This window comes from Cibotium barometz, chromosome 29 (genome assembly GCF_041138505.1).
Source record: "Cibotium barometz isolate CiBa-2024 chromosome 29, ASM4113850v1, whole genome shotgun sequence".
Classification (NCBI taxonomy): Eukaryota; Viridiplantae; Streptophyta; class Polypodiopsida; order Cyatheales; family Cibotiaceae; genus Cibotium; species Cibotium barometz.
In genome coordinates this window covers 27,743,980-27,754,923 of record NC_141074.1, presented here as the reverse complement: position 1 = coordinate 27,754,923, position 10,944 = coordinate 27,743,980, and the positions used below count along the sequence as shown (strand labels likewise).

Here is a 10,944-nt window from a genome sequence, read left to right as displayed (position 1 = left end):
GCATGGTTTATTGCAGGATGTTCCTCACTCTGATTATACATCCCCTAGACAGAGGATTGACACCAGTTGCTTGGGAGATTATTGCCAGTATTACAGCATGGCAGATCTAGAGAGTTAGATGCACGGAGGCTATTGAGGGTGTCCAGATTTTTGGGTCTCAGTGCATTAGTACTATATGGGGTGATATCATCCACACTCTTATGGCTACTTGGGCTCGCATTCAGGGGCCCTCTCGTTCTGCACAGGCGAAGCGTGTGATATTTATGCGGGAATGGGACCATGGCATCTTCTTTTCCTCTAGTACCACAAGTCTTACATGGCATCATGATGCTCCTCAGTGGTTGAAATCACCTTACATATTAGGGTGATTCTATTCTCTTCTGGCTTATAGCTGTGATTGTTGTATGTTTTTCTCATACTTAATAGAAGTCCCTTTCTGAAAAAAAATAAATAAATAACATAACTGTAGAGGATCTTAGCAACGCTTTGCTCGAAAGAATCAAATTGAGAGAAGTACGAGAACCTGTGGGAAACCAGCACCTCTACCCCAGACGTGAATTGGTCACAGAATCCTTTTTCTGAATAAAGAAACCAACGTGGTGGTCACGTCAGCAGGAGAAGACCTAGAAGCTTACCAGTGTATGTGCACGTGGCCATGATTTGGGTGTTTGGCCCAAATAAATGAGGAAGTGCCTGAGGTTAGGCCTAAGGCATTAATTGAGGCATTAATAGGTACATCAAAGGAGTATAAAGACTAAGGTTTTGAAGGGCCACTAGTAGGTGGAGAATAGCCATAGCATGGCTGGAGGATTTTCTTCAAGAAGCCTAAAAAGGGGAGCCTGAATGACATTCAAGTTTCATGAAGTTCTACTCTTCTGACTTACGAAGATATCTTGCAAACCAAGTCTCTTTTACCCTTTCACGTGCCTTATTAACAAAAATCTGTAACAAGCAGGTAAGAGTGTAACTACCTTCATGGTGCACTGCCAAAACTCGAACGCATGTAAATTTGCTAGTAAGATGGATACAAGGGAGAATTTTCTGGTTTCACCATATGAATCTTCCTGTCTCTGGTAATACCTCTCCAAATACATCTGATACTGCACAGTCCAGACAATAGTGTACCCTTTTGAACCATGACACAAAAAACGATGACCCCAAATAAGACAGGAGTATTTACCTGATTTTCATGACCAAAGGGATGTACAATAGGGAAAGGATTTGAATCCATTAAAGCAGCAAGAACTGCAGTTTCTCTCAGCAGTCCCAACTGACCACCTTTGACTACTAGAATGGCAGATTCCAACGATAAAGGCAAGCTTGCAAGAAGCCTTCCATAGCCAGTTGGAAAATACTTTCCTCTCTGCTGAGATACTTTTACAGCTTCAACACTTTTCAAAGCATCCAAGGCATTTTGCACGGTAAGCTCATTGGGCGGATCCATAGATTTGGTAAAGAGGACTGCATAAACATGTACAAGTAAAACAGTTTGCAAAGGACAGGTCAGTGAAATAATTTTCACAATCACGAAGTGCACTTTAAAGTTGAAGTAATGAATTCCTTTTGAGAAGGAAGATATCCATACGATAGTACACCCAGTAAAGAACATGCACAGTAAGCAATAAGAAGCTACTAAAAACTGCTCCTGACTGCAATATACAGAAAAAGCAATTTCTTCTACATGTCTGTTTTCAAATTTTACAAGGATTTTTGCCAAAAACCAAGATTTTTGCCACTCTTTGACTAGCAGAAGGCCACCTGTGGGAAGCAATGAATTCTTTTTGAGAAGGAATATCTCCATACAATAGTACAGCCAGTAAAGAACATGCACAGTCAGCAATAAGAAGCTACTAAAAACTGCTACTGACTGCAATATACAGAAGAGGCAATTTCTTCTACATGTCTGTTTTCAAAATTTACAAGGATTTTTTGCCAAAAACCAAGATTTTTGCAATTCTTTGACTAGCAGAAGGCCACCTGTGGGATCATTAATGGCCTTTGATTCTGCACAGCTGATTGTTAAAACTTGCTCTCTCAAAGATAAGAGCTGTATAGCAGGTCGCTCAAACTCTGTAAAACCATAATACACATTCTTTGGAACCATACGGAACACCTGCCCATCACAAGTACGCCCTGTCCTTCCTTTGCGCTGATCTCCCTGATCAAGCATGCAATTAAATGATGTGATTTCTTAAATGGTGCATATGCATCACAGAGAAAAGGATCAATTCCTGAATTTGAATGTTTAGGTAGTGTGACATGACACCCATACCTGAGATTTGGAAACCCATATCAGCCGTGGTATGCATTTCTTCCTCTCATTGTTCCAATAGATCTCAAGTGAACGACAGGAATCGATGACATATGATATGCCAGGTATGGTAACTGATGACTCTGCCACATTAGTTGCTAGTATGACCTGTACCCACCATTTACAAAAACCTTAGAACTTTATAATATTAAATAAACTTGTATACATTCCTCAAGGTTTGATTGAGCACAGAAAAAGCAAAAAAATTACTTAGGCTTGCACAAGGTACATCCCAAAAGGTAGTAACTCGAGAAGCTGTAGAACTATTTTGATGTTCCTTCTGCAGAGTTGAAAGTGTATTGTACGGCAAAGCAGCAACAGGTTCACTTCCGCTTATTAGAAAGTATAATCTTACATGTTCCATGTCCATGGTCTGCAGCTAGGACGGGGTGGATTTCCCTCTGATTTCTAGAATCAAGGGATTGGATGCCTCCCTGGAACCCCATCCACCTATTCGATAAACCAAAGACATGTTTTCCACATGAAACCAAAGACCTGTATTCGATAAACCAAAGACCTATATCCCATAAACCATAGGCCTGTTTCCTCGATACCAAAGTCCTGTTTCCTCTCGAAAACCAATGTCCTGTTTCCATGACAAATATACCATCCAAGCACGGTTGCCAAAACCCAGAGAGAGAAAGATAAAAGCCTATCTCTATTCTCCTTCAGCCAATCCACGTGCATCCCATAGAAAGAGAGAGAAATCGGTGGCTGCCGGCTGTCCCCACATGTATGCTTCTGTTCCGCCCTGTGGCAGTTTGCCCCTTTTTAAGAGAGAGAGAAAGCAAAACTCCCTGTATCCCTGGGCGCCACCTGAACGCTTCTACTTCTCCCACAGTCCGCCTGTTTGCACAAGAGAGAGGGAGACATTCCCACAGTCTGTCTGCCCGTGTGCACCGCCTATTGGCTGCTTGCCATGAGAAAAACCAGCCCCTCTGTGTGCCACGTAGGCTGCAATCCCTGGTTACAGCCCACGTACCTCCACATGCGTGCTTCCTATCCCGCAGCCACCGCTACCCCTGCAGACATGCGTCGCAACACTTTCCAGCCTGCCGGTATGCAAGAGAAAGAGAGAGAGAAAGCGAGCGCAGTCCAGCCTTATAATTTCCTGCAGCCCGTCAGTCAAGGGAGAGGTAGAGGGTAGTGTATTCAGCATTCAGCCCGGTGCTTTTTCCCCTGTAGCCCACCAGTCGCCAAAGGAACGCCGTGGGAGGAAGCCATGTCCAAGGAGAAGACGCCATGCCCAAGGAGAAGCACCACACGACTCCATGACCATCCAAATCCGCCACCTTTCCCTTTATAACCATGCAATTCGCTTTTCTAAAAGCAAATAGTAAAACGCATGCTTCCATCAAAATAATATTTTAAATCATCAAAGGTTTAAAAACCTTATAAACCTTAAAATCCTCTTTTGTCCCTTTCACACGTGGGCTGGCCACACATATGGGTTTCCTTTTCATATCCAAACTGATGCCGTTCAACTATACCGTGCCCGTGCTCGTGCCCGTGCCCACCTGCTTATTGTCCAGAGAAAAACACAGGGTCGTAACAAAGCCTCTGCCAAAAATCTGAAAGGAAGTGCTGTGATAGGCCCTAAGACTGCCACTGTGTGCTGCTGCTGCCAATGTGCCATCTATCTCCGACATCTCGATCCTGCGGCCGAGCCGCACTGTATATGCAAAGAAAGGGGCATCTAGAGTCTCCACCCTATTTGTGGGATCATGCCAAGCCCACTCTCCAGGGTCCCACTGCAATCGCGTGAGAGGTCGGCGCTCCCAAATCCACAACTGCCAAACCTCTCCCTATCCACCTTGGCCGGTGCTGGATCTATGTGCCATGCCTGTGCCCGAAAACCAATCACCCTCACCCTCTGCAAGGTGCAGCCTCAGAAGTCCTCCAAGGGGTGTTCCCATCTCTCTGATCTGCCATGTAATCCAATAGAAAAAGTGAGCAGACTACTGTCCTCAGCTTCATGGACCGCCACGAGGATATCGTGTCCGGTGAACATGCCTAGCCACACTAGGGGGTCCAAGTCTGGAATAGGAGTCAGTCACTCCGGAGGAATAGCTGAGTCAATGTCGATGATGCTGAGCCTATCTCTACCCCGGATCCCTGTCGGGCCTCTCTCCAGCTCCTCCTGAGGTAACTGCCTGTGTGCAAAACAATCTCCAAGAGACCTGGTTGGTCCCATGCTCAAGGCGCCCTAGGATATGTGCAGTCAGGCCCCTAGCATGTGGCCACTGGTTAAACGGAACAAGGGGTTCCAGATCAAAAGCTGCCAAAGCTGCTCCTCTGGGGCCACTGGAACAATCTGTCTGAGGGCTGGCCTGAGATGATCCCAAGCACGAAGTAGACTAGCTGCGAATCTGTCCTCAAAGGCAGGACTAAAACCACGGCCTCTCATCTCTGTGAAGATAAATCTAGGACTCTGTGGCCACGGGCCCCCAAGGCTCGAAGTGCGGGCTGAAATCCGGGCCAAGAGGAAATCCTTACAAGGCTCACCTGGTAGGAGTCCTTTGACAATCAACTTGTTGGTAGGAGTCCTTTGACAATCAACTTGCCCAATAGGGCACGGCTCTGTATAGCTCGATCAATGAGGCCGAGCCCCCCCCACCCCCCCCCCCCCCGCTACGTGGTTGAATGATCATTCTCCATGCCACCTTGGCCCTGACTAGCCTCCCATCACTACCGGCCCACAAGAAGTTCCGGATCAAACGTTGTACCTAGCCAATACAAGCCCGAGAAAAGGCCCAATATGAGGTGATGTACCACATGGTGGCAAGCAGTACCTGGTTCGCCACCACCACTCTGCCTACTAGGGATAGCCTCGCGGAGCTCCAATATAGAAGCTTCTTCCGAATACTTAGAAGAAGCGGAGCAAGCTGCTACTCGGGAGAGATATCAATGCCAAACTAGCAACCGAGGTATCGAACTAGAGTGCCCCTCGGGATCCACTGGAAAGCATCAACAGGTCGCCAAGTCGGGGTGGGTGCTGCGCCTACCCAAAAACCACATGACTTGTGCCAATTGAGTTGTGCTCCTGATGCACGATAGAAAATCTTTATCGCCTCCGCGAATCTTTGGAAATTCCAACCATCTCCAGCAAGGTAGGTTGTTGTGTCGTCTGCAAAGTCTGAGTCCAGCAGCTCCTCCTGTGTGCTGAGGGGAAGGCGCAATCCCTGAAGCCTAGTCTCTTGGGCGGAGAGAAAACTACTCATGGCCTCAGCAACAAATAGAAAGAGGTACGGTGCCAGAGGACAGCCCTGTCGAACCGAGCGAGAAAGAGGGAATCTGTCACCTCAGCCTTCCTAAATGAGAACCTGGCTGTGAGATGCTGAATAAAGTCTTGAGACTCCACGAATCCACTCCATGGGGAATCCCATCTAGCTCATAGTGCCCTCCAGCAAGCTCCAATCCACCTTGTCATAAACTTTCTCAAAGTCTAGGAGTAACACAATGAGGTCCTGCTGTCGCATCCTGGCCGAAACTGTCGCTTCCCAAAAGGTAAAGATGTTGCCCAGAATACTCTGATCCTGATCAAAACCAGTCTGAGTGTCGTGGATCAAGTCTGGGCGGGGGTGATGGATCTCCACTGCCGGATCTCCAATCTATCACCACCCTCCTTGGGAATCAAGTGTATCAAGCCCTCTGTGAGCCTCTCTGGCATGGCACCTTTGAGCATAATCTCATTGAAGGCAATGCGAAGGCCACCTTCCATGAGGTTCCAATGGCGAAGAAAGAAAGAAACAGGAAGCCCATCCGCCCCCGGGCATGTTCCCCTGCGTAATGCCTTCACCGCCTCTTCCAGCTCTTTTGTAGTGAAAGGGGTCAATAAGAAAGACCGAAGAGAGGAGGGAACCACCTCTCTCGTGTGCCTCCCGGACTCTCGCGCACACATCCATCACCTGGGGGAATAATGGGACACCAGTGAGGGATCAGAAACAATAGCTCCATCTTGGCCACGTAGCCTGCGGATACTGTCCACGTAGCCTGTGTGGGCCAGCTATCTCAAAGAAGTCTCCAGTAACTCTGTCACTGGCCTAAGTCCAGAATGAAGCCCTGGCATGGTATCTATACTCCACCCTCCTCTCCTCAACGGACCAAATCTCCGTGCGGGCGACAGCGATTTGACTCTGAATCCACGGGCTGTCTGGGGAACTCTCCTGAAGACGTTGTAAAGAGCCTAGGCCCCTCCTCAGACTCCTCTCCTGCTCCCAAAATCCCTCCAACCTACTCTAGGTTGCCTCGTGTAAGAAAGTATTGACCTCCCCAAGGCCATCATCCAAAGTGCATGCTGCAGATCCTGAGGAAAAGTCTAGTCCCAGCCATATCTGCTCCATCCGGCTACAAATCTCGGTGTCCTAATGAGGCTGTCTGGAATCCTAGAGCTCGCATGTCTGTCATGCCTCCATGGGTCCTCTAGGGACAAAATAACTAGGGCATGATCTGAAAATGTAGTGCGTGCTAGAATACCAACCATGCCTCCACAGCTGCAAGCCGACTCGTCAACATAAAACCTGTCCAGCCGAGAGAGGTTGGGGCCAGTGCTCTGATCGAGAGAAGCTAAGACTCCCAGGGCTACACCCAAACTCTGGAAGATGCCAAGGGTCCTATCCCCTAAGAATCAATATCATCTCCTCCCACGCAAAGTACTCTGCTCCTGAGACTGTGGCTGTGCCACCTCCAAGTCTACCCTCTGCCGCCTCTATCATATGTTGAAGTCACCGCCCATGCACCAAAAATCAACCTGGGGCAGGGCCTGTCAGACAATGCTCCAAAATATAGCCCTCCCTACAACCGCACGTGGGAGAGCCCTCACTGGTGAGGCCGCAATGGTCATCTCCACCGGCTCGGAGAAGCGATGAATCAGGCAGCAAACGGTACTCGCCAGTTCTCCTCTCCGGATCAGGGATTGCAAGAGGCCAACAGGAATGCTATAGAGAGGCGAAGAGGAGGGGGATGGGGGATGGTAGGCACAGAGGAACATGAAGGGGCAAATGGAGCAACTACGGGTAGAGTCGGAGGCGAGGGTGGGGAAGGGGAGGAACAAGGCAAGGGGGAGTGGGAAGGCGGAGAGGCTCGAGAGGGACGCTGCTACTGAGAGGTATCCATTGGAGAGGAGGGCTGCTGGGGAAGGCTCCACGAAGCAAGGGTGGGGTCAACCTGCCCCATTGGGCACTGAAGGCCAGACGAGAAGTCACGACGAGGAATCGGTCACCATATCGGGGGGGACCCTCTGTGTGACTGGGGGGGCCCACCATCTACGGGCAGATACTGTGTGATAAGTCCTCGAAACGGTTCTCTGACAGAACCGAATCCTCCCGCATGTTGCCAGCCTAGCGCGCATGGCGGCGATGCTTAGCTCTGGTGCACGGCTGGTGACCGGGGCAGGGGCCAACTGTCCACCACTCTCCAGCTGATGGGTTATCCATGGTTGGAACCTGGTGCTCCGCGGCTTGGGAACCTGGTCCTCCCTCGGGCCCCTGATGAGGTTCTGAGCAGCAAACTCTGGCCAGGTGACCCATCTATCTACAAATAAAGCATTGGCCTGGAAGGCTGCAATACTCCACTCACTACATAATGGGGTCGCCCCGAAGGCTGGCAATAGAAATCATGTGAGGCACAAAATCCAGCGAGGCAACACAAATGCGGAGAGATGGAATCCCGACTGCTTGTGCGAGGGTTGAGGTAGCGGTGGGGGGGGGATTCCATCACTCTCCCAATGGCACCACCAATCACCGGGAGAGGAGAAAGGTATTCCTTCCGGAGGCCTGGAAAGCACACTGTCACGGGAAAGCCTGAAACTCCAGCTAATGGGTCGAAGCCGTGCTGCCACCGTGCCAAGAAGGCTTGGGCCGTACGCAATGCAACCGGACTCAGCTTCATGACAAGATCAGACGCGGCTCGTGAGTCTCACTCAACCTCATAGTAGCCGCGCCCCAAAGGTTGAATATCTGCGATCTTCGCTGGCGCACCTAGGAGGCTAGCCTGAAGAGGATCTCTGAGTTGACCACGTGCGGGGCGGCTACCGACAATCTTGCATACAAGAGTGGAGGCCTCTAGGAATGTGATAGTCGTAGCGAGAAGCTACACGTCCACTTTAGAAAACGAAAAGCAGGTGACAGCAGCCTCGGTCGGGGGACACGGAGCAGCTGCCATGGAGTCCTCTTGGGGGCGAAGACCAAAAGAGGCCGAAACTTGCCAAGGAGGTGGAGGAGGAGGAGCAGGAGGAGGAGGAGGAGGAGGAGGAGGAGAAGAAGAAGGAGGAGGAGGAGGAGGAGGAGGAGGAGGAGCGGGAGGAGGAGCAAGAGGAGAAGGAGAAGAAAGAGAAAGAGAAGAAGAAAGAGAAAGAGAAGAAAGAGGGGAAGAAGAAGAAGAAGAAGGAAGAAGGAAGAAGAAGAAGAAGAGGAAGAAAGAGAAGAAGAAGAAGAAGAAGAAGAAGAAAGAGAAGAAGAGGAAGAAGAAGAAGAGGAAGGAAGAAGAAGAAAGAGAAGAAGAAGAAGAAGAAGGAGAAGAGACAAAGAAGAAGGAGAAGAAAGAGAAGGAGAAGGAGAAGAAGGAGAAGAAAGAGAAGAAGAAGAAGAAGAATAAGAGGAAGAAAGCAGAAGAAAGAAGAAAGAGAAGAAGAAGAGGAGGAAGAAAGGAGAAGAAAGAGAAGAAGAAGAAGAAAAGAAGAAGAAGAGGAAGAAAGAAGAAGAAATAACAAAGAGAAGAAGAAGAAGAGGAAGAAAGAAGAAGAAAAGAAGAATAAGAGGAAGAAAGAAGAAAGAGAAGAAGAAGAAGAGGAAGAAAGAAGAAGAAAGAGAGAAAAGAAGAATAAGAGGAAGAAAGAAGAAGAAAGAAAGAAAAAAAGACAAAAAGAAGAAAGAAAGAAAAGGAAAAAGGAAAGAAAGAAAGAAAGAGAAAAAGAAAAAAAAGGCGCAGAAAGAAAGCGAAGGGGGGGGGGGGGGGGGGGGGGGGGCAGCAGGAAGAGAGGCGCGCAATCGGGCAAGCCAGGGGCGCAAGCAGGCAGAGGCAGAAAAGAGGGGGCTGCAGTCAGGCAGGGCAGGGGCAACACAGAACACGGGAAGAAGAGGGGCGCAGATGGTGAAGTTAGAAGGGGAAGGGGGGGGGGTGCGCGTGTTGGGGGGCGCCCACAGGCGGAGGAGCTAAGACAGGGGGCTGTCAACAGCTACGCGGATCATGAGGGGGGGGGGGGAGTGCAGCTCTTCGAACGACTTTGAAGCAGGCTAATGCATGTTATTTTGCACCGAGCCACTCCCCTTACGCCACACAACATTGCCAGTTTCCGTACTTACCATTATATTCTAACATCTGGGGTAAGTACTCCTGCTCGAGGACTTCAACGCCAAGACGGGGAGTTAGTAGTCCCACTACTCGATCTAGACGACCCTATCAGACTACAGGAGCTGGACATCACTGACACAGGACTACAGAGATTATCACACGACCGTGAGGAGGTCACGGTCTATGGGAGACATTTCTTGGAGCTGGGAGCTGCACATGGTCTTGTTATCTTTAACGGGATGTCCCAATGGCCCTCTTTGAACGCTCTTACCTCCTTCCCTCACTCAACACCGTGGCCTACCTGACGGGATCTCCGACTTTGGCACACCTTCTCCTCGACATCTCTATCCCGCCACCCCCCTTTAAAGCTAACCATGCCTACCTCTCTTTCACTCTTATCTGCAAACCACCCGTCCCTCCACCACCACCCCCCATCTCACATTACACCCAGATCTATTTTGATCACGAGCTTGATCCTCTTTACTCCGACCACATCTACAGCCAACTCCAGGATGTGGAACCTATTGTCCCCCTACCCGCCCTCACATCATAGCTCACCATCATACACCACACATCTACCACTTCATTCATTTTCATGCGGCAATCTACCGCCAAGCAACCTTGCCATTCCATGCCCCATAACTGTTGGTGTGATGATGAATGCTAAGGCACACGCTCCCGTCTTAAGCATGAGGTCAGATTGGGAAAATCACGAAGCGCCAAAGTGCAAGGGGTTGCTCAATGCCTCACCCAATGCAAGAAACAAGAGTTCTAGGCTCGGAAAGAGGATGAGTTATACCGACTCTTCTTAGGGCCGAACTGCAAAGAGAGGCCTAGAGGAAACTCCGAGAACATCACCCACCCCCCTCTCCCCCTCCCAATGCCTATCACCTGCCCGAACACATGGCACTCCTATGCACGCTCCCTTTATGATATCCTCCATCAGCCACCTCTACCCCCACCACAAGATCCCACCCCATGTAACTCGCGGCGGGTGCCCGAGGGCACTAGGGCCTTTTACACACTTGTTGATACCATCAATGCATGTTAAAACACTTAAACATGGCCACAGCCTTAACACATATCCATCATCACTTTGCATAAAACATAAAGCTGGACAAAACATCCACAAATGCTGAAAATGGAGCTTGCACGTGTGACACCACATAGAGGCCGGAATGGGCCGACCCCCCCTTGGAGTATTTTATTACCCAAGGGGAATAATATCATGTATAAGCTTTGAAGGCCTTACTCTCCCCACGGGAGATGCCGGATTATCCATATACAAATGCCATAACACAGCCCAACACGAGGCAACCAAGCCGGAACATAGACTGCACAAA

General features: G+C 49.4%; 1 protein-coding gene across 7 annotated transcripts in view; it reads right to left on the bottom strand.

Moving 5' to 3' along the window:
• LOC147622000 (zinc finger (CCCH type) helicase family protein) overlaps positions 1–10,944 on the bottom strand; it is an 85,301-nt gene that overhangs the window by 27,894 nt on the left and 46,463 nt on the right. For all 7 annotated transcript variants that reach the window (XR_015269630.1, XR_015269631.1, XM_086823039.1 and 4 more), the window contains 4 exons: positions 2,273–2,419; positions 1,978–2,158; positions 1,181–1,461; positions 972–1,100 (listed from right to left, as the gene is read on the bottom strand). Coding sequence is in view for 5 of the 7 variants with exons in the window: in XM_086823039.1 (XP_086679165.1) it covers positions 972–1,100; positions 1,181–1,461; positions 1,978–2,158; positions 2,273–2,419 (738 nt within the window). In the remaining 2 variants the exon portion in view is untranslated. The remainder of the gene's footprint in view (positions 1–971; positions 1,101–1,180; positions 1,462–1,977; positions 2,159–2,272; positions 2,420–10,944) is intronic.